This window comes from Gymnodraco acuticeps, unplaced genomic scaffold (genome assembly GCF_902827175.1).
Source record: "Gymnodraco acuticeps unplaced genomic scaffold, fGymAcu1.1, whole genome shotgun sequence".
Taxonomy (NCBI): Eukaryota; Metazoa; Chordata; class Actinopteri; order Perciformes; family Bathydraconidae; genus Gymnodraco; species Gymnodraco acuticeps.
The window spans coordinates 3453797-3480446 of NW_022990699.1; the positions used below are offsets into that span (position 1 = coordinate 3453797).

General features: G+C 42.2%; 2 protein-coding genes across 2 annotated transcripts in view; both read right to left on the reverse strand.

Annotated features, from left to right (window-relative positions):
• Positions 1 to 25862, reverse strand: part of LOC117555783 (protocadherin Fat 4-like) — a 28961-nt gene extending 3099 nt beyond the window's left edge. The window contains 11 exon segments of the mRNA XM_034230745.1: positions 899 to 3337; positions 4732 to 6825; positions 6827 to 7164; positions 8547 to 9176; positions 9179 to 10736; positions 10738 to 10975; positions 11588 to 12421; positions 19264 to 19591; positions 20336 to 20463; positions 20662 to 20720; positions 23029 to 25862. Of these exon segments, the coding sequence (XP_034086636.1) occupies positions 899 to 3337; positions 4732 to 6825; positions 6827 to 7164; positions 8547 to 9176; positions 9179 to 10736; positions 10738 to 10975; positions 11588 to 12421; positions 19264 to 19591; positions 20336 to 20463; positions 20662 to 20720; positions 23029 to 25551 (11169 nt within the window). The 5' untranslated portion in view covers positions 25552 to 25862.
• On the reverse strand, positions 11431 to 13965 carry pcdhb (protocadherin b). The gene has a single exon (XM_034230901.1). The coding sequence runs from the start codon at positions 13819 to 13821 to the stop codon at positions 11431 to 11433; it is 2391 nt and encodes a 796-aa protein (XP_034086792.1). The 5' UTR covers positions 13822 to 13965.
• Positions 25863 to 26650: the final 788 nt, after the last annotated feature.

A 26650-nucleotide genomic window follows, 5' to 3' on the forward strand; every position in this document is an offset into this window, starting at 1 on the left:
GCAGAGATTTTTATGAAATATGTCTGACTGCCAAGCCTCGAATGAACTCTCGTGAGAACGATGATATCATGAAGGACCTCCTCGTAAATGATATCCTTTTTTTGTGGAGAGCAGCGACATGAATAGTCCTTCATGAGGTTTTAAACCTTGGAGAACATGTGTAGTGTCCACATTTCGTTGACTATCATACATTTCCAATCAAATATTAATTCAAAATGCGTGATAAAATACTTTGAACGTGTTTACAGTATTTCGTGTTTTAAACTTTATTCTAGGAACGTGTGAACATTAACTGCAGTTTTGCTTTTTCTGTAGAACCGTCTTTAATAAAACGGATCTTTAATATATGTATTTAATAACGTTAATAAAACACAATAAACTATTGGTTCGAATTACGCCATTATCCTTTCCTTCGTGTCACACTTACACGCAGATTGGTGTTGCTGAAATCATTGAAGTATGTTGAGATACTGTATGTTGCTGCACTCTTGTTTTTTGTTGTTGTTTTTAATTTAAATGTCATTAAAATGAGTTTGGTGTTTATGTCATTCTCCCACAAAGAGCGCAATCAATTGTTTTGTTGTTGCCTGTCCACCTTGAGCCAAATCTAAGAACAATGTGCAAGAAACCCTGATGTGGAAGCGGCAAATATTGCAAATATCTAATGATATACTTTATCTAATGTTACAAGAAGCAAATACTTGTAGGAACACTTCAATTATATCTAAAAGTAACCTTTTACCAACAATGGTAGACATGTTTTTATACACACCTATTAAACAATAACATCATTTAATTTTTTAGAGTGTGGAGAGCTGTGGGCAAAACACATACATAATGTAGTTTGCAAAAAGACCATACTTTTGTATAGCTATGTTTAATTGAGGTGTTTCCATACCTGCAGAGTGGAGGCTGCTGATCCACTAGTGTCTGTGAGTCCAGTGCCTCGTGGTAAACTGGACACGATGTATCTGGAGCCCTTGGGCACAGGCTGTCTGACCACCATCTTTCCTTTCCTGGTCTCTGCTAGAAACATACTGTACCAGTAGGCGTCGTTGGAGACCAGAGTGGAGTCTGCGATGGTGGAGTTCCCCTCACTGATCACACTGTTCCTGCAGGGAGGAGCCGCTTTGCTGGGCTTGGGTTTCTGACACTTGATTACGATGGTGACCAGTATGGTGATCAGCAGGAGAAATGACACGGAGCCCAGACCGATGACCAGGTACAGGTTGAGGTCTGAGAAGATGTCATATTCTAGAGGCACCTCTGTCATGTCAGAGTAGGCCTTCACGGCAGTCTCCACTGTGGACAGCTTGATGGTGACTGTAGCAGAGAGGGCAGGCTGCCCGTTGTCCTTGGCAACAACAACCAGTCTCTGGTGGCGCGGGTCTCTGTAGCTGAACATCCTCATGGTCCGGATCTCTCCGTTGTATTGGTCCAGACTGAACAAGGTGGCGTCAGTCACCTGCAGGAACTGGTAGGTGATCCGGGAGTTGTGCACCGAGTCTGTGTCCAAGGCTATCACTTTAGAAACCAGAGAGCCTTTATCGGTAGATCTTGGGATCTTTTCCTCCACCACAGAGCCGTGTGCGCGCCACGGAGACACAATAACCGGAGCGTTGTCGTTCTGGTCCACAATGATGATGTGCACCGTCACGTTACTGCTGAGAGGAGGAGAGCCAGAGTCTCTGGCCTCGATGTGGAAGAGAAACTCCTTCTCAATCTCATAGTCAAACGTTTTTAGTGCGTAAAGATTCCCGTTCTCTGGGTTGATGGAGAACAGCATGGACATGGAGGTGTTGGCTATCTCCCTCTCTAGGATGAAATAAACTAGATACTGGTTTTCATGGAGGTCAGGGTCAAACGCAGTTGGGGAACTGAGCAGGGCTCCAGGAGCGTTATTCTCCTCCACACGTATAGTATAAAATGACTGAGGGAACTGTGGAACATTGTCATTAACATCCAGCAGCTCTAACGTCATGGTCTCATTGTCAGACAAAGGAGGAGAGCCTCTGTCTGTCACAGTGAAAGTGATGTCATATTCAGGGACCCTCTCACGGTCTAACGGCTCTGACACCACTAATTCATAATAGTTATCAGAGGACTCCCTCAGTTTGAAAGGCATGTTATCAGGAATGTGAAGATCAACCACTCCATTGTCTCCTGAGTCTTTATCACTGACACTCACCACTGCTATCACTGTGTCTAATTCTATGTTTTCATTGACTGGACTCTGAAAGGATTTAATAGATATTTCTGGGTGGTTGTCATTCATGTCTTCAACCAGAATGTTTACAGTGCATTGTCCTGATAAACTATTGGCTCCTTTATCAGTTGCTATAACTTCCATATCATAAATCCTGAAGTCCTCATAATTTAACATTCCTTTAACAGTAATTTCACCAGAGGAAGGATTCAGATTAAATGTTTCCTGCGTTTTCTCTGATGTATATAAACTGTAGGAGTATGTTATATCAGAATTGGACCCCTCATCTAAGTCTGTTGCATTAAGATGAACAACCAGACTTCCAATGGGAGAATTTTCCATTATTTTAATATTGTAGTTAATTTTGTCAAAAGTAGGAGTGTTGTCATTTGTGTCTAAAACACGAACGATAACACTTGCAGTGCCAGAACGTGCAGGTGTGCCTCCATCTACAGCTGTGAGAATTAAAGTATGCACAGCCTGCTGCTCTCGGTCTAAACTCTTTGTTAAGATTAATTCTGCAGATTTTGACCCATCTCTTCCAGTCTGAACTTCAATATTAAAATGTTCACTTCCACTCAGATGGTAGGTTTTTACTGAATTGCTTCCAACATCAGGATCAACTGCATTGCTGAGAGAGAATCTCTCTCCTTTCGGCGTTGCTTCAGAAATGTCTAAATGTATGACGTCTCTCCGAAATTGCGGGGCGTTGTCGTTCATATCCAAAATTTCAACTTCTATATTAAAAATTCGTACTGGGTTTTCAAGGATTACCTCCAATCGGAGGTAACAAGATGCTGATGATTTTGTATTGCAAATATTTTCCCTGTCAATCTTCTCTACAATATACAGTTCTCCAGTCTCTTTGTTCACATCCAGATATTTCTTATTTGCAATAATGTCAAGACGCATCTTCCTCTGATTCAGTGTCTTAACATCCAGGCTGAGATCGGTAGCAATATTAGCTACAACTGATCCTTCTTTCATTTCTTCTGGTATTGAATAATGAGTCTCTGAGGTCGATATGTTACCAGCGAAAGAAAGAAAAACAACAAGCAGCACGTACCTTCTGCAAGACTGCATTTTTAAAAAGGACCCCGTTGCGTGCAGTATCACTGCACCTTTAGCGATTTAATGTCCCTTTCCGTTGATATTACAGTTTGAAATCATGGCTTTCATCTCATACATGTTCATGTAGAGGTAATCCAAAGATCTGTTTCGGTATGAAAAAGGAAAATCGCGTTTTCGGAGTGGAGGTTCAGCACCACAGCTCTCCGGTTGTTTCACGATCTGCTCTGATGACAGCGATTCACTGTCATGGCGTTTGTGTCCTAATTTATTTTAGAGAAACAGCGCCACCTCTTGCTTTTTTAACGGCTATGTGCTTAACATGAGGCACAATAAGCAATAAATACATTTTAAATGTTTTGTATGGATTTTAAATGTTTTTTTAAACAGATATGCTTGAAATAATTGTTAAACTAATAATGTCTCCTATACTTTTCTAAAATGCTAAATCAAATCTCACCTAATATTTGTTCAAAATAAGTAGAAAAACACATGACATGAATACATTTTAGCTCAGCTTGATACTTGAAATCAAAATTCATTCAGCGTCAGTAGCCGTTCGTTCGCCATTTTCTCGTGTCACTTGAATGAAAAGTATAATTGCGCACCGATGCCGACTGATGTCACAAGAGTATACATGACTGGGGAACAGTGACGCTTTGTGCAAAAAAGAGACCAACTTAGCAGGGTTTGTTGAATGATCATTTTAAATCAACCTAGTGTTGTGTAGTACGAGTTATCCTCAAACATTAGAGTTTAGTCTTTTAAGTATGTATAAGATACCTGTATGTTTTTGTCATGGAATTATTTCATTTCGTCTTTAATTGCTCTGTTGGATGAGTAGTAACCATCTGCAAAACCCTGAGTAATGAATGCTAAGAATCAGAGTAAAAACATTGAGATTGAAGATGTTTAAGAGCTTTGAACAAATAACATCTGGGTGTTTGACTCTTAAAGATACTCTCATTATTGTTTTGCTGTCATCCACACGACCGTCTTTCTAAAGCACATGTACACTGATTTAAAAAGTTGCTATATAGCATTGTCAAACAAAAAATATTGAAGAAATTGAATTATGGGGATATTTTGACACGTGAAACAGCGAGGTTTCCTTTAATGAGAGTATCAGCGCCATAGAGCTGTCCGGTTGTTTGACGCTGTAACGTGTTTCTAATGGTTCCCTCTCAAGGTGACCGTGGTTTATTTTTTGTCTAATGTATAACACCAATCTTTGGAAATTGCAGGATGATGTAATGGGGATGCTTAAAAAGCACGGATTAAAGTCTAAAGGTGAGCTCAACATGAGAGACTGCTGCAGATATTGTTAAATGATGTTGGTTATTTGTTTGTTAACTTTGTTTTGATAACGATATATTTAAAACATTCTACAATTTTATGGCACGCATTGTTAATACAAACACAAGATTATACAAAAAAAGTTAGAACTATGGTCATACCTGCAGAGTGGAGGCTGCTGATCCACTAGTGTCTGTGAGTCCAGTGCCTCGTGGTAAACTGGACACGATGTATCTGGAGCCCTTTGGCACAGGCTGTCTGACCACCATCTTTCCTTTCCTGGTCTCTGCTAGAAACATACTGTACCAGTAGGCGTCGTTGGAGACCAGAGTGGAGTCTGCGATGGTGGAGTTCCCCTCACTGATCACACTGTTCCTGCAGGGAGGAGCCGCTTTGCTGGGCTTGGGTTTCTGACACTTGATCACGATGGTGACCAGTATGGTGATCAGCAGGAGAAATGACACGGAGCCCAGACCGATGACCAGGTACAGGTTGAGGTCTGAGAAGATGTCATATTCTAGAGGCACCTCAGTCATGTCAGAGTAGGTCTTCACGGCAGTCTCCACTGTGGACAGCTTGATAGTGACTGTAGCAGAGAGGGCAGGCTGCCCGTTGTCCTTGGCAACAACAACCAGTCTCTGGTGGCGCGGGTCTCTGTAGCTGAACATTCTCATGGTCCGGATCTCTCCGTTGTATTGGTCCAGACTGAACAAGGTGGCGTCAGTCACCTGCAGGAACTGGTAGGTGATCCGGGAGTTGTGCACCGAGTCTGTGTCCAAGGCTATCACTTTAGAAACCAGAGAGCCTTTATCGGTGGATCTGGGGATCTTTTCCTCCACCACAGAGCCGTGTGCGCGCCACGGAGACACAATAACCGGAGCGTTGTCGTTCTGGTCCACAATGATGATGTGCACCGTCACGTTACTGCTGAGAGGAGGAGAGCCAGAGTCTCTGGCCTCGATGTGGAAGAGAAACTCCTTCTCGATCTCATAGTCAAAAGTTTTTAGTGCGTAAAGATTCCCGTTCTCTGGGTTGATGGAGAACAGCATGGACATGGAGGTGTTGGCTATCTCCCTCTCTAGGATGAAATAAACTAGATACTGGTTTTCATGGAGGTCAGGGTCAAACGCAGTTGGGGAACTGAGCAGGGCTCCAGGAGCGTTATTCTCCTCCACACGTATAGTATAAAATGACTGAGGGAACTGTGGAACATTGTCATTAACATCCAGCAGCTCTAAGGTCATGGTCTCATTGTCAGATAAAGGAGGAGAGCCTCTGTCTGTCACAGTGAAAGTGATGTCATATTCAGGGACCCTCTCACGGTCTAACGGCTCTGACACCACTAATTCATAATAGTTATCAGAGGACTCCCTCAGTTTGAAAGGCATGTTATCAGGAATGTGAAGATCAACCACTCCATTGTCCCCTGAGTCTTTATCACGGACACTCACCACTGCTATCACTGTGTCTAATTCTATGTTTTCATTGACTGGACTCTGAAAGGATTTAATAGATATTTCTGGGTGGTTGTCATTCATGTCTTCAACCAGAATGTTTACAGTGCATTGTCCTGATAAACTATTGGCTCCTTTATCAGTTGCTATAACTTCCATATCATAAATCCTGAAGTCCTCATAATTTAACATTCCTTTAACAGTAATTTCACCAGAGGAAGGATTCAGATTAAATGTGTCCTGCGTTTTCTCTGATGTATATAAACTGTAAGAGTATGTTATATCAGAATTTGACCCCTCGTCTAAGTCTGTTGCATTAAGATGAACAACAAGACTTCCAATGGGAGAATTTTCCATTATTTTGATGCTGTAATTTGTTTTGTCAAAAGTAGGAGTGTTGTCATTCGTGTCGGAAACATGAACGATAACACTTGCAGTGCCAGAACGTGCAGGTGTGCCTCCATCTACAGCTGTGAGAATTAAATTATGCACAGCCTGCTGCTCTCGGTCTAAACTCTTTGTTAAGATTAATTCTGCAGATTTCGATCCATCTCTTCCAGTCTGAACTTCAATATTAAAATGTTCACTTTCACTCAGATTGTATGTTTTCACTGAATTGCTTCCAACATCAGGATCAACTGCATTGCTGAGAGAGAACCTCTCCCCTTTCGGCGTTGCTTCAGATATGTCTAAATGTATGGCCTCTCTCCGAAATTGCGGGGCGTTGTCGTTCATATCCAAAAGTTCCACTTCTATGTTAAAGATTCGTAGTGGGTTTTCAAGGATTACCTCCAATCGGAGGGTAACAAGACGCTGATGACTTGCTCGGGCAAATATTTTCCCTGTCAATCTTCTCTACAATGTACAGTTCTCCAGTCTCTTTGTTCACATCCAGATATTTCTTATTTGCAATACTGTCAACACGCATCTTCCTCTGATTCAGTGTCTTAACATCCAGGCTGAGATCTGTAGCAATATTAGCTACAACAGATCCTTCATTCATTTCTTCCGGTATTGAATAATGAGTCTCTGAAGTCGATATGTTACGAAAGAAAGAAAGAAAAATAACGAGCACCACGTACCTTCTGCAAGACTGCATTTTTAAAAAGGACCCCATTGTTGCGTGCAGTATCACTGAACCTTTAGCGATTTAATGTCCGTTTCCGTTGATATTGCAGTTTGCAATCATGGCTTTCATCTCATACATGTTCATGCAGACGTAATCCCGGGATTTCTTTCGATATGAAAAAGAAAAATCGAGTTTTTGGAGTGGAGGTTCAGCACCACTAAGCTCCCCGGTTGTTTCACGATCTGTCCTGATTCACTGTCATCATGGCGTTTGTGTAATGATTTATTTTAGAGAAACAGCGCCACCTCTTGCTTTTTTAATGGCTATGTGCTTAACATGAGGCACAATAAGCATGAAATACATTTTAATTGTTTTGTATGGATTACAATGCTTTTTAAAACAGATTTGCTTGAAATATTTAATAAACTAATGTCTCCTACTTTTCAAAAATGCTAAATCAAATCTCACCTAATATGTGTTCAAAATAAGTAGAAAAACACGTGACATGAGTTGAGCTCAGCTTGATACTTGAAATCAAAATTCATTCAGCGTCAGTAGCCGTTTGTTAGCCATTTTCTCGTCCCACTTGAATGCAAATAAGAATTGCGAACGGATGGTGACTGTGATGTCACAAGACTACACGTGACTGGGGAAAAGCGACGCTTTGTGCAAGAAAGAGACCATTTTAGCAGGGTTTGTTGAATGAACATTTTAAATCAGCCTATGTTGTGTAGTACGAGTTATCCTCAAACTTTAGAGTTTAGTCTTTTAAGTATAGTTCCGACTAAGATATATGTACGCTTTTTTTCTGTAATTATTTCATTTCGTCTTTAATTTCTCTGCTGGATAAGTATGCAAAACCCACAGTAAGGACTGTTAAGAATAGGAGTAAAACATTGAGATTAAGATGTTTAAGGGCTTTGAACAAATAACATCTGGGTTTTTGAGTCTTAAAGATACTCTCATTATTGTTCTACTGTCATCCACACAAACGTCTTTATAAAGCACATGTACACTGATTAAAAAAGTTGCTATATAACGTTTTCAATCCCAAACTATTGATGACATTGAATTTGGGGGATATTGTGACCCGCAGCGAGGTTGCCTTCAATGAGAGATTCAGCACCACAGAGCTGTCCGGATGTTTGGCGTTGTAACGTGTTTCCAATGGTTCCCTCTCAAGGTGACCGTGGGTTACTTTTTGTCTAATGTATAACACAGTTCTTTAAAATGGATGGATGATGTAATGAGGATGCTTAAAAAGGATGGATCAAGGTTTAAAGGTGAGCTCAACATGAGAGACTGCTGCAGATATTGTTAAATATAATTATGTTGTTTTTTTGTTTGTCAACTTTGTTTTGATAAAGATATATTTAAAACCTTCTACAATGTTATATGGCACGCTACGTTAATACGAACACAAGATTGTATGAGACAAGTTAGAACTATGGTCATACCTGCAGGGTGGAGGCTGCTGATCCACTAGTGTCTGTGAGTCCAGTGCCTCGTGGTAAACTGGACACGATGTATCTGGAGCCCTTTGGCACAGGCTGTCTGACCACCATCTTTCCTTTCCTGGTCTCTGCTAGAAACATACTGTACCAGTAGGCGTCGTTGGAGACCAGAGTGGAGTCTGCGATGGTGGAGTTCCCCTCACTGATCACACTGTTCCTGCAGGGAGGAGCCGCTTTGTTGGGCTTGGGTTTCTGACACTTGATCACGATGGTGACCAGTATGGTGATCAGCAGGAGAAATGACACGGAGCCCAGACCGATGACCAGGTACAGGTTGAGGTCTGAGAAGATGTCATATTCTAGAGGCACCTCAGTCATGTCAGAGTAGGTCTTCACGGCAGTCTCCACTGTGGACAGCTTGATGGTGACTGTAGCAGAGAGGGCAGGCTGCCCGTTGTCCTTGGCAACAACAACCAGTCTCTGGTGGCGCGGGTCTCTGTAGCTGAACATCCTCATGGTCCGGATCTCTCCGTTGTATTGGTCCAGACTGAACAAGGTGGCGTCAGTCACCTGCAGGAACTGGTAGGTGATCCGGGAGTTGTGCACCGAGTCTGTGTCCAAGGCTATCACTTAGAAACCAGAGAGCCTTTATCGGTGGATCTGGGGATCTTTTCCTCCACCACCGAGCCGTGTGCGCGCCACGGAGACACAATAACCGGAGCGTTGTCGTTCTGGTCCACAATGATGATGTGCACCGTCACATTACTGCTGAGAGGAGGAGAGCCAGAGTCTCTGGCCTCGATGTGGAAGAGAAACTCCTTCTCGATCTCATAGTCAAAAGTTTTTAGTGCGTAAAGATTCCCGTTCTCTGGGTTGATGGAGAACAGCATGGACATGGAGGTGTTGGCTATCTCCCTCTCTAGGATGAAATAAACTAGATACTGGTTTTCATGGAGGTCAGGGTCAAACGCAGTTGGGGAACTGAGCAGGGCTCCAGGAGCGTTATTCTCCTCCACACGTATAGTATAAAATGACTGAGGGAACTGTGGCACATTGTCATTAACATCCAGCAGCTCTAAGGTCATGGTCTCATTGTCAGACAAAGGAGGAGAGCCTCTGTCTGTCACAGTGAAAGTGATGTCATATTCAGGGACCCTCTCACGATCTAACGGCTCTGACACCACTAATTCATAATAGTTATCAGAGGACTCCCTCAGTTTGAAAGGCATGTTATCAGGAATGTGAAGATCAACCACTCCATTGTCCCCAGAGTCTTTATCACTGACACTCACCACTGCTATCACTGTGTCTAATTCTATGTTTTCATTGACTGGACTCTGAAAGGATTTAATAGATATTTCTGGGTGGTTGTCATTCATGTCTTCAACCAGAATGTTTACAGTGCATTGTCCTGATAAACTATTGGCTCCTTTATCAGTTGCTATAACCTCCATATCATAAATCCTGAAGTCCTCATAATTTAACATTCCTTTAACAGTAATTTCACCAGAGGAAGGATTCAGATTAAATGTTTCCTGGGTTTTCTCTGATGTATATAAACTGTAAGAGTATGTTATATCAGAATTTGACCCCTCGTCTAAGTCTGTTGCATTAAGATGAACAACAAGACTTCCAATGGGAGAATTTTCCATGATTTTAATACTGTAATTTATTTTGTCAAAAGTAGGAGTGTTGTCATTTGTGTCTAAAACACGAACGATAACACTTGCCATGCCAGAACGTGCAGGTGTGCCTCCATCTACAGCTGTGAGAATTAAATTATGCACAGCCTGCTGCTCTCGGTCTAAACTCTTTGTTAAGATTAATTCCGCAAATTTTGACCCATCTCTTCCAGTCTGAACTTCAATATTAAAATGTTCACTTTCGCTAAAATTGTATGTTTTTACTGAATTGCTTCCAACATCAGGATCAACTGCATTGCTGAGAGAGAACCTCTCTCCTTTCGGCGTTGCTTCAGAAATGTCTAAATGTATGACGTCTCTCCGAAATTGCGGGGCGTTGTCGTTCATATCCAGAATTTCTACTTCTATATTAAAAATGCGGATTGGATTTTCTAGTATAACCTCCAGTTTGAGATAACAAGACGACTTTGCAAGACACATGTATTCTCTGTCAATCTTCTCTACAATATACAGTTCTCCAGTCTCTTTGTTCACATCCAGATATTTTCTTATTTGCAATAATGTCAAGACGCATCTTCCTCTGATTCAGTGTATTTATATCCAGGCTAAGATCCGTAGCAATGTTAGCTAAAACTGATCCTTCTTTCATTTCCTCCGGTATTGAATAATGTGTCACTGAAGTCGATATGTTACCAACGAAAGAAAGAAAAATAACGAGCACCACGTACCTTCTGCAAGACTGCATTGTTACAAATGACCCCATTGTTGTGGGCTGGTTTACAGCACTTCACACAATATAATCTACGTTTCCAGTGATGTTGAATTCGTCTGTAATGGCATTAATCCCAAGCATAATTCTGCAGTGGTAATCACGATTTTTCTTTTGAGAAAAACAAGGAAAACCGCTATTTCGGAGTGGAGGTTCAGCCACACGGAGCACTCCGCTTGTTTCACAATCTGCCCTGATGTCAGCTATACACTGTCATGGCGTTCATGAGCAGTTTTTATTTGTAAAGCAGCGCCACCTTTTGTTTATTAAGGGATTTGTGCTAACCATTAGGTGCATACAAAATAAAACTTTTTTAAAGCTTGTTTATGGATTTAAAGTAGGTTTTTATAAAATATATTGTTTAAAGTACATATTGGAAAAATAAAGATTTTCATCTGATAAAAAGTTGGGGAATTAAATGTCATCTATTATTTATACAAAATACAAATAAAAACACATGACATATGTAAATTAGACTCTCACCTGCAGAGTGGAGGCTGCTGATCCACTAGTGTCTGTGAGTCCAGTGCCTCGTGGTAAACTGGACACGATATATCTGGAGCCCTTTGGCACAGGCTGTCTGACCACCATCTTTCCTTTCCTGGTCTCTGCTAGAAACATACTGTACCAGTAGGCGTCGTTGGAGACCAGAGTGGAGTCTGCGATGGTGGAGTTCCCCTCACTGATCACACTGTTCCTGCAGGGAGGAGCCGCTTTGCTGGGCTTGGGTTTCTGACACTTGATTACGATGGTGACCAGTATGGTGATCAGCAGGAGAAATGACACGGAGCCCAGACCGATGACCAGGTACAGGTTGAGGTCTGAGAAGATGTCATATTCTAGAGGCACCTCGGTCATGTCAGAGTAGGCCTTCACGGCAGTCTCCACTGTGGACAGCTTGATGGTGACTGTAGCAGAGAGGGCAGGCTGCCCGTTGTCCTTGGCAACAACAACCAGTCTCTGGTGGCGCGGGTCTCTGTAGCTGAACATCCTCATGGTCCGGATCTCTCCGTTGTATTGGTCCAGACTGAACAAGGTGGCGTCAGTCACCTGCAGGAACTGGTAGGTTATCCGGGAGTTGTGCACCGAGTCTGTGTCCAAGGCTATCACTTTAGAAACCAGAGAGCCTTTATCGGTAGATCTGGGGATCTTTTCCTCCACCACCGAGCCGTGTGCGCGCCACGGAGACACAATAACCGGAGCGTTGTCGTTCTGGTCCACAATGATGATGTGCACCGTCACGTTACTGCTGAGAGGAGGAGAGCCAGAGTCCCTGGCCTCGATGTGGAAGAGAAACTCCTTCTCGATCTCATAGTCAAAAGTTTTTAGTGCGTAAAGATTCCCGTTCTCTGGGTTGATGGAGAACAGCATGGACATGGAGGTGTTGGCTATCTCCCTCTCTAGGATGAAATAAACTAGATACTGGTTTTCATGGAGGTCAGGGTCAAATGCAGATAGGGAACTGATCAGGGCACCAGGAGCGTTATTCTCCTCCACACGTATAGTATAAAATGACAGAGGGAACTGTGGCACATTGTCATTAACATCCAATAGATGCACTGTTATTGTTTCGTTATCAGATAAAGGTGGTGTTCCTGCATCTCTCACAATCAGTATAATGTCATATTCAGGTACTGATTCACGATCCAACGGTTCAGACACTATGAGCTTGTAATGCAGGGGTCTATCAGATGACTTGTTGAGAATAAAAGGCATGTGCTGATGTATGGATAAGCTTACGTTTCCATTATCACCGGTGTCTCTGTCACTCACACCTACCAGAGCAATGACACTTCCCACGGGGATATTCTCATCCACCGTGTTTTTTACAGACTGTATGGTAATTTCAGGATAATTGTCATTCATATCTGTCACGTGGACGACTACTTTACATTGTCCCAGCAAGGGATGCGTCCCTTTGTCTGTTGCCTCAATGTGCATCTCATACAATTTCATATCTTCGTAGTCAATAGTACCCTTCACAGTTAACTCCCCTGTGTTAGGATGCAATGCAAATATATCTTGTGTTTTTTCTGACGTGTAAAGGGTGAATGAGTAGACGATCTCTGAATGCAGACCCTCGTCTAGATCTGTGGCGTTGAGCTTCATCACTAAGGATCCAATCGGGGAATTTTCTGTCATATTTATTGTGTAAGTCTGCCTGTCAAATTGAGGAGCATTGTCGTTTGTGTCTTGTACTCTAACAATAATATTGGCAGTGCCGGAGCGCACAGGGACCCCTCCGTCCACAGCAGTCAGTATTAAATTATGAACAGCCTTTTCCTCTCTGTCTAAAGATTTAGTCAACACCAAATCAACATATTGAGTTCCATCACTGCCCGTCTGAATTTCGATGGTGAAATGTTCACTGACACTGAGTTTGTATGTTTTAATTGTATTTTTGCCAACATCTGGATCCACACCGTTGGGCAGAGAAAATCTCTCTCCCGGTGTTGCTGATTCTGAAACGTCGAGCTCTACTCTGTCTCGTCGAAAATGTGGAGCATTATCGTTTATGTCCGTTATTCCAAGTTCAATGTTGAAGATGCGCAAGGGGCTTTCTATTATAACATCAAGCTTTAGAAAACATGTTGTTTTCGCCAAACATAGATTTTCCCTGTCCATTTTTTCGACGATATACAACTCACCCGTCTTTTTATTGACATCTAGATATTTTTTGTTGTGGAAAATATCAAGTTTTACCTCTCGTTGTGCCAAACCTCCAGGCTCAAGTCCCAAATCCGTAGCGAGATTAGCCACAACGGAACCCCTTTCCATCTCCTCCTCAATGGAGTACCGTGTCACTGACAAAGCGCTGGGCCATAGCGCAGACAGGACAAAGAAAGTGGTCAAGAAAAGCATCCTTCCTTCTGCGGGGAACAATACTCCAGATGCTAAAGACGTGCGTTGGTTTTGTAGATTTTTAAGATAGGGAAGAGAACATGTCTTTGGGTGTTAAATAAAAAGTGTATCGTCCAAAAAGCTGTGTCCTGCATCCTTTACAAATGGGTGTGTCAGGGCTTCCAGCAGAGAGATGCATTGTGCTTTAGTGGTCAACAGTGACACCATGTGACATAGATCAGTAGCTGTGCAGTTGAATCAATTATGTTGCCTAAGAACTGGAAATAAAATATAGTCTCACAGTTCAGTGACATTGAGCAGGATTTGAACATGTTTAAATAATAATTGTAATGTATAAAGGCTTCCAATGTACTTTCTGGTTAAGAATAGCAGTTATAGTTTACAACTGCATACATTATATATGTTGCCATAAACGAGGGTCCCTGACAGATATTATAAATGCAGGTTAATTTGAAACTATAGACCCTTTCCTTTTATCCAACATCAGGAAAATAATAAGACATGGTTGGATCAATTTTGTAGCAGTTAATGTGCTCAATATTTGCTGCAACATGACTTGGCACATCAGGAGCTTGTTATTTTTAAACATAGACATTTTATCGGGGAGTAGGCAAATTCAAGTGCAAGTTATTTGTGGCATTTTTAGCCACAGTGTGACTAACATACTACAATTTTCTTTAAGCTTTTTCTTATTTATTGTTTTTTTTTCTTTAGTTTTGTTTATTTGACAAATAATTGTATTATTAATCAATGTACATGCCCAGTGAAAAGAACATCAAAGATAACACAAGATAGTCACAGAGCTTTTTTCATCTGGTCCTTGTTGTTTGATGTTGTGAAGGTGCATGTGATAACCCTTTCTGCAAGTGGAGGTTAACACTTTTCAAAAGATAATACATATAGAGCTGCATGTTAACAACATCAATGAATACAATCTACAGCTTACTTTCTGTTTTCTTCATGGCCTTCCTCTGGTTGCTCAGCTGCTGTTTAATAGAAATGCAGGTCATGTGAAATGTCTCTTACATTTAATGGGAATGTGTTGCCATAATGCCTTTCAAAGTTTGTTTGACCCATCGTACACTGGACACCAGGGCAGTCTCTGTCTATTACCCTTTTCACGCTGGTACAAGTTTCAGCTTTTAGACAAGAGATGTAGAAAATTGATTGGTGGATGTTAAATCATGAAATTAAGTTGTCCATCCATCCATCCATCTTCTCCCACTTATCCGTGGTCGTGGCGGGGGTAGCAGTTCCAGCAGAGAGCCCCAAACTTTCCTTTCCCTGGCGACATCAACCAGCTCTGACTGGGGGATCCCAAGGCGCTCCCAGGCCAGCAAAGAGATATAATCCCTCCACCTGGTCCTAGGTCTACTTAATTAAATTGAAATTAAGTTGTGTCTTCATTTAAATTACACAATGGGCTTTACACAATTTAATTTTTCTTTGAAATATGACCAGTTCATTAGAAGCCACATCTCAGTCCGCCTTGGTCATTGCAAGTATCAGGCCAGCCATTGATGTATTATTAAACCTCAGATTGAATTAAACAAAAAAGATGAACAGATTATTCCCGGGCTCAAAACACTGCAAAGCTACCTTCTACTAAAAAAACAAAACCTGTAACCTTTTAACCTATAACGGTGGAAACAGTTTTTGTCATGCAAATTAAATTCAGTTCAAACTCAAATCAATCAAATTAAATAATTTACCTTAAACCCTAATAGTAACTTTCTGTTTCTGATATGGGGATCATACTTAGATAGACTCTGATGAGTGAGTTGATCACTAAATTATTACATGTCATTTGGGAAAAGGTCCTGATGGCATGAGTGTGCTCCATTTAATAATCTGTATTGTATTTCTCACAGCATAAACAGTTACTTTATTTAGCATGATATTGTAGCAAAAGCTAGTGGTTTTAAGGATAAAAACACAATTAAGTAAATGGATTATCTAAATATGAACATGTTGTCATTGTTTCAGTGACTACTGCGTCTTTAGGTGCACCTATAGTGGAGTAGAAGTATAAAGCAACATAACATATCCACACACAAAGCAGTTGTAACAAATGTGTGCTTAACTACTTGTTTATTAAATATACTACACAACTTTCCACCACCAGCTGTATGTTGGACCTTCTAAGTCCTTAGGTACCAGTAGCTCATTTTGGATGTAAGGATCTGACATCTAACCGGCTGTGGCCACATGATTCCTCCTATAGACCAACAGACATCTTTATTATTCACAAATGTAGCCACTCATGAGAGATGAAGGCAATACAAAATGTCTCCTCCAGCCCAAGTTTATGATTATGTTCTAGAGGTGTTGTTATACTGTCTGCGTTCTCCTTTAGTTAGTGTGCAACAGAGCACTCTGAGTTGTCTCATCTAAATAGCAATGTTGAAGCTGTTGCTTTGTGACGTATTGAAGATCTCAGTCAGCCTGCTTGTTTTTTATTCTGTAACGATCTGCAGACAGATCATGTTTGATACTTTGAGCCAGAACACAGACATGGATCCTTTGAATGTTCCAACCTGTAAAGAGCTTAAAGGTCAGAGGTGCAACACCATGCCTGAACAGCTTTCACTGGCATAATCTATCACTTCTGATTTTGATACATGCTATATTGAGTTTAGGACAAACAAGGCAACTTTTTACAGTGTGAAGAGTCACAGAAATTGAGCAATAATATCGGGCATAATATTAAGAGGTTGAGATCAGTGAACAAAGTCACACAAATCTGACGAATTAGCAATAAAACAAACTTTTCAAATACAAACTGAGAAGTATTACCTTCCTACGTCACTAGGGTGCGACAAAGCACCAGGTTTGGTTCAGGTTAAATAATAAAAAGCATTGTTATCCTTCACGATCTGGGACGGTGTTCTTATAGTCTTGTGACACAAACACAAAGAAGAGCCTCTGGGTTTTTATTTGAGGAGACGAATCTGAATAATATTGGATTCAATGTCCCTGAATCAACACACACCAACAAAATAAAATAACACATTAACTGAATAGTAATTTGCTGCATGAAAGATAACTGTGGAAATATTTATAGATGTGGTCTGTCTCAAAAAGAACAAGAGAGCTGCACGCTCCTCGGCCCCTCCCGCTTCCACTCTGTTGCTTTTGTCTGACGATGACGTCATTGTAGCCTGACACACCCCGAGTGTACAATGCAAAAATAATCTACTCTTCCAACCTAAGACTGTTTGTTTGGTGTGCCGTCTAATGATTCTTACTCCATGATGCCATCTGGTGGATAAATCTGTTCTAAAGTCAGTGTTACAGTATGTTGCAAGATGGTGCATATGCTCATCATACAGTAGTCAGAGTCATTGAGAGTGGATATGAAACATTGATGCATACAATACAATATAATGCAGCATTTGACTGCGATTAATGCTAAAAACACGATTACCCCCACCACGGTCAGCTGCTAGGTTCAAATGCTTCTATCAATCCATATAAATATTATATTACATTGTGATACTCGCACAGGGCCGTAATTATTACTTTGACTTTTGATAGTTTATAAGTTTGCAGCAGTTTATTTACTTTTTTTTTTTTTTTTTATAATTGCATGATTGCTGTGACAGCGTTTTTGTTAGGAAAAATCTGAATATGTCTCAAACAACTGGCCTTAAAAAACTTGATTGATTTAATGTTTTGACTAAAGAACTGATGAAAGTCATGCAATACATGATGGTTATCAAAGTGTTAAGGGTGGCTACCGTGGCTTAATTTGCATTCAAGATTCGTTTGCGTGTGTCCGTGTCATGAAGAGGAAGAAGCGTGCCTCAAAAACATTACATTCAACTAACTGCACCTGAGTTAATTGAGTATGGTCACATGCGCCTTCTGGTGGACGAATGGATACATAGCATCTGGTTTGGAAAGAAGCACTGTTCAAAAACTATTTCAGCACTATGGCCATGGACAGCTGCAATGCAAATGACCCACATGGTTTAAGGATGTGGGGGACACGACTTGCCCTTTGCTGAGTATCATGTTGCTGTAAAGATAATTTAATTACAATAATTTAACTATTTTCAACAAAACACTAAGTATAAGATATACATAATGTGTCTATGCTTGATGCCCATGTGAAAATTATTTTTAAAAATCAGCATTTCTTTAAATAAAAAATTGTTCTTTTAGCAGATAGTAAGCATAATAATTATGCCCGTCTGATTCCTGAACAGAACTCTATTCCTGACTCATCTGAAAGTAAGCCAAGATGAACCTAAATACGGCTGCTCCCTCAGCCGTCCCTGTGGATCACCTTACCGCAGAGAAGGTTAGCCTGCTCCCCTCCATGCTCCCTATGGACACCCGTTTCCTTATTAACAGGATTATTTTCAGTCTGAGCCATACAACGACCTAATTACCCTGCTCATTTCTGGCCAGCTCTCATCTGTTGACTGTATAACTAATTCCCTGAGAAGTAAGATGTAAAGGGCACAGAGAGAGAAGTCATAGGGCCTGTAGCTCGCATCCAGGTGTGACATTTGGAGCTGAGCCCCCCTCCCCCGGATGCTTGTATTCGTGTTGGTGGTCTTAATTAAAGTGATATTTCGAGAGAGGAGGTTCTGTTTGTTCATTTAATGAACCCCACAATTCTCTGCGGGCAAATGGAAATGCAAGCACTCCAATTAGCATATGTTAGCATTTTACTATGTGTATTCCTCGCTGTGGAAAACAGCTTACCAAGGCGAAAAGCTTTTTACCCTTGTAGGAATAGCTGTGGAACTTTTTCACCCCAGAATAATTGACTCAAGCTAATTAAACATAGATCTGGGAAACTTACATCTAAATGCTTTATGCGTGTAGATAGACCAAAGCTGTGTGTGAGTGTGTGCATCCATGAGCGTTCGTATGGGTTAAAGGCCTTGAGCTTTAGGAATAACACATGCATATTTCAAACACATATGAACGACAATATGAAAAAAATACTTTATTTTCATAAATGTATACAGTACATGTATGGGGAAAATCCCCTCTTTACAGTTGTCTGCGTCATGTGGCAGCTTGCATATACATGATCATATTATGTATCATATTCACTCAAGCTCTGTTAGCATTCAAAAATACAAAAAGAAAACGCTTTTTCTTTTCATAAAGCCAAAAATATAAATTCATAATGATGTGCAAAATTATTTACCACTAATGCTTTTTCGAAACATTTTGGATGTAATTGCTGCTCCAGTTTGATTGTCTAAATAATAATAGGCAGACACATACGTTGATCATGTTACACTGGCGTGACACATAAACAGCCATCAGACTTTATTTATTTTCAGCGTTTTAGCCGAAAAGGATTCCTCATTTAGTGTTCCCCTTTTGTGCATCCTCTCATATGTCCATTCATGTATTCACTGAATGCTCTCCTCCTCCTCAGTCTTTATATGAGACTATCCGTCGTCATTGAAAACTCAGTCATTGTACAAGTCATTATTTATAATCGCAGCCTCTCCCTGGGGGGACATCTGGAGACGACGCTTCTTCCCAAAGGTTGAGAATGCATTGTGGACGTCCAGCTCGCTTCGGTGTACTGCTGGCCTCAGGGTGCAAAAGCCTGATGGTGTCCCAGGGATGTGCACATTGTGGTGGTAGTCAGGTGGTGGGTGGGGGTGCGGATGAGGGTGTGGATGAGGGTGGGGGTGGGGAGGTATCGATGGCTGCTGCTGTTGAGGAGGAGGTGTGCACAGAGGAGTCCAGGGGCGAGAGGGGACCCCACTGGTTGAAGGAGACATCTTATAGTCTGTAGAGTTAAGGAGAGAAAAAAAGAGGAGAAGCAGCTACTTAATTATTCAATATTGACTTAAGGCTGTTGTGCTATTGTCATTAGTACAGCACTTTTCTAACAAAGTGCTGTACTAATGACATCAGCAACAAAAATACACAAACAGATTCGTAATGATGGGGCGCTACAACAACCCTGCCCTGATGCTGTTCGTGGTCCTGGAGATTAGTTAAGACTATATTAACAAACCAATTAGGAGAACAACAAAGAAAAACATGTCGTTATGAAAGCATAAATATGTGCAGTGTTTTATACAATGCTATGGTACCTAACATACTGTAAATGAGTGAACCTGCGAGGTGGAAGAAGGCTATCTTTGACTAAAGGTTGTAGCATAGTGTATAAAATATACTCTATTTCAAGTAAAGGTCATGGGTTTAAATGTTCACTTAAAAGTAGTCATTATTCAGAATGCTCCCTTTGAGGAAATATATGTTATCATTGGATTATTATTATTCATGCTTTCATTTTATTGTCTTACCTAATATACTGCTTGTGTATTTATTTCCTTATCTTAAACTAGCATATTTTTATTCTGTAAATGGTGCAAGCTGTGCCTCTTAATTGAGTATTTTCATATTCTACTACAATTCAAAGTCCATTAAAATAAGAAACATTTCAGTAAATGTATGTATTTTCTCCACTGCTGAAAGTAAATGTGTGAGGATTTAACGAAGGCTGTTTGTCGTCCTCCTCTCTTACCTTTCACCCCTCTCATGTGTGTACCCCAGGTCCAGTACTGCCCAGGCGCCATGGAGGTGACGTAGTTTTCTGGGTCTGCATGCATAGCTTTACGCATGAGGGTGCCATCCATGTTGATAGAGTTATAACTGCAAACAAAGAATCAGTCTGTTATTGCAACTCCTTGACTCATAGTTAAATACACTATCTATGTACATTTTAACCTGAGCAATATACAAGCTGTGTACTTCAGCTCATGTTGTGTGCATTGTATGCTTCTGTACATTTGCTTTACATGGAGTTGATAACATGCAAACTTTGAAAATAAAAACATTATAAAATAGTACCTTTTAAGGGAGGAGTTCTGATTTTTTGTGAGAGTCCAGTCTGTGTTCGGCTGCTTCAGCTACAGGAAAAGGGAAGAGAAAAAATGGTGCAATCTCACTGTCAAAATCAATTTCAGAAATGGCTCTCTTCAAAATAAGTTTCAATAAAACCAGTCTGGATAAAAACCGACGGCTGTTCATTATATTGGATCACTAGAGGTCAGTGATAATTGACATGAGGAGCAGTCTATCTTTGTGCTTGTCCTGAAATGGAGACATGACTGTTCCACATGGATCGTGGCTGCCGCCCTGTGGATGTTTGGCAGAACAGGATTTTAAAGAGAGGATGTGCTGTTTCCTTCAGCTACGACTTGCCTGCTCTTGGTTTTGCTTTTATCGTCTGTGGCGCAGCGTGAGGGGTGAAAGAGAGCACACGAGTGATATTTATTCCGCATCTGAGTCTCATAGTATGGATTGCACGCTCTATTAATTCCCTTAAAGTTGTTAACACGAAGAATGCGACGTAAGCGTATTATAGGAATCGGTATTCAAAATACACTCCCCACCAACTACACACTAAACCAATTAGAACCCCACCGGGATGAAACAAAACATGATGTTAATCTTCAAAGGAAACCGTGCCAGGTCGGAAATTAAGAAAATTACACACGTCATTGTTTTGTGGATTATATGCATCATTTTACATTAATATTTGCCTGATGCTCCTCGAGCAAGGTTTTTAATTAAAAGTCTCAGGGAGCCTTGAAAAGTTTGCGGTCGTTGCAGCTGTATATACACAAAACGTGCACGCACCTGCCCTGCATGTCTTACACGCTTGAATGTGTCTTTGATGTGTCTTTAATGTCTCTGTTCACCTTACATTCATCAACTTCACCGGGCATATGCACTTGGCTTGTATAATGATAAAATAGTTTCATCGAGATTTGTCTTTGAGGTGTAATGTGTCACTGACGACCTCACGACGACTGATGTGTGCACGCTGAGGGACACCACCGGGTGAATTAGTGGAACCAATTAACGACAGGAAGGACACTTTCTCCTCGAGGAGCATATAGCTGCAGGCAGAACAATCACCGTGACCTCGAAATCCCTCATGTGGCCAGAGGTGCATGTGCCAGGGACGAGGCTGACATGCTCAGTCTTGCCTGGTCCTGTGGTATAGGTGTCATGGTGTCTTTGTCCCTTTGCGTTTGAGTATAAAAGCGGGGAGCAACAATGAGCGATACACACACACAGCACACACACACACACAACAACACACACCAAACACACACGGGGGATAATATCCTGACTCTGTAAAGGTCTCTGTCTTGTCTCTTTTCACCTTACTCGGCTCACCCCACATCTCTCTACTCTCTCTCTCTCATCTTTCTCTATCTCTCTCTCTCTTCTCTCTCTCTCTTCTCTCTCCTATCTCTCTCTCTCTCTCTCTCTCTCTCTCTCTCTCTCTCTCTCTCTCTCTCTCTCTCTCTCTCTCTACTCTCTCATCGCATTCAGAGAATAACGTCGGGACCGATCTACAGGCGGCCCACGTCTCAGTCCAGCCATGTCCTTGCCCCCTCCCCTCTCGATGTCCTACCCTGTCTCCCAAAAACCGTCCATTTGCCATTTTTCATCAATAATGGACAGCCCTCCCCCCCCCCTTGCGAATAGGCCACATTGTGTAGTATAATGGTTCAGCCTTGCTTGTGCCCTTGAGGCATAGTTAGTAAGGTTATCTGTCCTATATTGTTAGTTTGAGGACATAAAGGCGTCCCACAGACAGGTCGAAAAGAATCCAAGGCAAATGAATTCAAATAAATGTCATTCACCTCAAATATAACCTTGACTTTTGTTCTATCTAGATGTGCTGAAAGCAGGTGTGTCTCCTCACTGCATGAATAGTAATTCATGACACTGGGTGATATCGTAATCTCCAAGGTTTCCAAAACGATGTAATACGTTCATGATTTTATTTTTTTTTAAATAAGCTTTTTCCACTTTATCTTTCTATCACCAAGACCGAGTAGGAGTCAATTTGAACTACATCTTCTCTTCCTCTCAGTAATTGATATCTCACTTCATTCTTTCCAGATGCTAAAACAGAATATGCTCCTTACAAGATAGGACTTTACACTTTCATTACCATGTCAATTAAAATGTAATCTCACGTTTTCTTATTTCATTTCCCGGGAGCAACACATTACAATGCACACTAATGATCAATTATTTCCACGAAAAAAAACCTTTGCTCAGTCTTTTGCTCAAGTGGAGTTTAAATCTGTATGGCATGATTTGACCTTCGTGGAAGAATGTCACAGACAATATACTTATCAGATAGAAAAGAGAGATGGGTTTGTTTGACACTGTACGATGATTTCACTGTACCTCATTGGGAGTCGTTGCTCCGTTGTTCACAGATGCGCTCCGGCTTTGCGCGTTCCACGAGTTTTCTGCGCTCTTCGCCTCGTTGTTTCTCGGCGTGCTCCCGGGGCTGCACGGCTTCAGAAACATAAAGTCACTTTTGGCTGATTCGGGGGTCAGGCACACTTTATAACAATATGACTGCGAGAGACTGCTGTTTCCATTCACCTCCATACAGTTTGTGGGGACTTTGGCCGCGGAGGAAATCTGCAGGTTGAGGTTGGATTTTTTGAAAACCTCCGGGGGTGGATCGGGCTGAAACCCCCCGCAACAGCAGCATGCGAGCGGAGGGAGGTTGTACCCGCTGAGTGTGTCTCTGTCCTTGTAACACTTGGCTGCAGCCAGCACGATAATAGCCACAAGGAATATTAAAGATATTGTGCTCAGTGACACGATCAAGTAGAGAGCGAGGTTTGAGGGGGGCTGTGGGCTGAGTGTGAGGTCTCCGAAATCTGACAGCGACTCGGGAACACTGTCTACCACTGTAAGGATAATGGAGACAGTGGCAGAGAGAGGCGGCTGTCCGTTGTCCTTGACTAGTATTACCAGTCTTTGCCTTGTTGCGTCTTTCTCCACCAGCCGGCGAATAGTCCTGATTTCGCCTGTGTACAGAGCCACACTGAACAGCCCCGGGTCTGTAGCCTGCAACACCTGATAGGACAGACGGGAGTTTTGTCCTGCGTCCGCGTCTAACGCTGTTATTTTGGTAACCAGATACCCAGCGTCTACTGACCGCGGAACCACCTCTGTGGCCACGGTGCCGTTTTTGGGCAGAGGGGATACAATAACAGGTGCATTGTCATTCTGGTCCAAAACAAAGACGTTGACTGTGATGTTATTGGCGAGAGGGGGGAATCCAGCGTCCTGCGCCTGTACCAAGATCTGAAAGTTTCTAAGTTGCTCATAATCAAAGGAACGCAGTGCATATATATTGCCGTTGTCAGAGTTGATTGAGACATAAGTGGACACGGGCATGCCCTGGATCTGACCCTCGAGAATAGAGTAAGACAGATAGGCGTTCTGGTTAGAATCGGGGTCGAATGCAGTTACAGAGCAAATGGAAGCGCCCGGGGCATTATTCTCGGTCACATAAACAGTATATGAAGGCTGAGAGAACCGCGGGGGGTTGTCATTAATGTCAGATACTTGAACGAGGATGGTTTTCCTCGTGGAGAGTGAAGGAGAGCCCAAGTCTCGGGCTGTGAGGGTAATATTGTACTCAGACACCGCTTCCCTGTCCAGAAACTCGCTTGTCACCAGAGTGTAATAGTTTTTAAAGGAGGAATGGAGCTGAAAGGGGACGTTGCTCGGGATTTGGCAGTCAACGTTTCCGTTCTCTCCCGAGTCCCGGTCCATTACACTGATTACGGCTATCACCGTGCCCGGTGGTGCGTCTTCCTGCACAGGCGTGGACACTGATGTGAGGATGACTTCGGGTGCGTTGTCATTGACATCAAGGATGTCTACCAGCACTTTACAGTGTACAGCCACAGCCGAGGGTCCTCTGTCTTTAGCCTGCACATACAGTTCAAAAACACTGGCTTTCTCATAGTCCACGATGCCCTTCACTCGGATTTCTCCCGTGTACGGGTCCACGCTGAATAGTTCCCGCACCTTGAGGGGTGCGTGCCCGCTAAATGCGTAGGTCACTTCCCCATTAGATCCTTCATCCAGGTCTGTGGCGTTCAGCTTCAGCACGAGCGTCCCTCGCGGTGCGTTCTCCACCAGGCTCGACCGGTAAACTGAGCGGTCAAATACGGGCACGTTATCGTTTGCGTCTAACACTGTAATAGTTATCACTGCTGTCCCAGATCTTTCCGGAGAGCCCCCGTCAAAGGCAGTGAGAACCATTTCGTGCTTTTTTTGCTTTTCCCGGTCAAGCGGGGTGTCCAGCACGAGCTCAGCAAACTTGCTTCCATCGTTGCGCGTCTGGATGTTTAGTACAAAGTGCTCGTTTGCGCTTAGCTGGTAAGAGCGCAGAGAGTTGGTGCCCACGTCCTGATCCTGTGCGCTCTCTAACGGGAAACATGAGCCGGGAGCAGCCGACTCTGTGATGTCAATATTAAACTCGCTCCATGGGAAACTGGGGGAGTTGTCATTAACATCTAAAATCTCCACTTCCACTCTGTACAGTTCTAAGGGGTTTTCAATGACCACTTGTAAGTGTAAAAAACAGTTCGGACTTCGTTCACACAGATCCTCTCTGTCTATCTTTTCGTTGACGAAGAGAATGCCATTCTCCAAGTTTACTTCTAAATACTGCCTCTTTGCGCCCGAGACTATACGAAATCGACGTGCTGACAGCTTGGCCACATCCAAGCCCAGATCTTCGGCGATGTTGCCCACAAAAGCTCCATGCTCCAGCTCTTCAGGAATGGAGTACCGAATTTGGGCAAGAACCAGGTCCACTACACACGCACACAGAAGCAGACATACAACCAGCCCAGTCACCGGTACCCAGCTGCCTCTGGAGAGTCTGTGATCCATTTCAGCGGCGTGCGTAAAATCTCCTCACCTAGACATATTTTGCCTCATAAAACCATCATACTTTACAGCTACAAAGTAAATACAAAAGCAAAACCTGTCCCATATTAAAAAAATCAGATCTAAGGTTGTCACATGTATGTGCTCAGATAAGTTTACAGAATAGTTAAACTGAGGGGAGAGGAGAAGAGAGTAAAATCACCCCTCTCTCTCGCTCTCTGTTGTGCTCCACGCGCAACACTGGTGGTGTGTGAACAGGGGAGGCTCGCGCTTTGATTTTCCAGTGTATTAGACACTTGGAGGAGCTGGTGGGAGGCGTGTGTGTATGTTGTGAGGGAGAGAGAGAGAGAGAGAGAAATAGTGGGGGTGGACGTAGCTTCTCGAGGCTCCGTATTGGAGGACGCCAACGCGAAATGCGACTCTAATTACTGTAGACGTTTAACCCTTTCACATCCTCGCGTCTGTTCCTCTGACCCATTAAAGAGACGAGAAGGCGTACATTTGACACCAGACGCCAGAGCCAGATTTGGATTAGGGGACAAATTGTGTTGTGGGTGTCGTTTTCTAGGCTGTATTTAATGAGGATGGACAAGGATTTGTCTTGGTCACCACATTGCCCTACAGGCCCGGGATGGCAGTGGAAGACATTTTCTTTGATGTGTTGAACCCATCATTATAGCTTAAGAAACGTAAAGTTTTCTTCCAGGGTTTTACTATTATGTGTTGCAGTGCAAAACACAAGAAACACACTAGCCCAAGTTCTCATTCCCTTTTCCTCAAGTGGGCCAGTGGCCACTGCCATTGGCCTCCTGGGATTGTATAATGCTGTTTAATGAGAGCCCTTTGAAGATGAATGCCCACATGCAAAAACAGTCCCATTCATTAATCATCACACACAAAATTGGGTTTCACAAAAAGAATCTTTGATGAGTCAGGATATTCCATTTTAATCAATATTTAAACAAGTATACATTTACAGCTTAAAATGATTAGAGTGACAATCACGGGCTGATGATACACGACTTTAATTCACCTAAGTAGGCCTGAACATGTATCAACATAATCAACATAAAAGCAATGACACAAAGCCTTAATCTAACTT

Excerpts from the sequence above, each read along its gene's own strand:
- pcdhb (XM_034230901.1), bottom strand. The coding sequence starts at position 13,821 with ATGCTTTTCTTGACCACTTTCTTTGTCCTGTCTGCGCTATGGCCCAGC.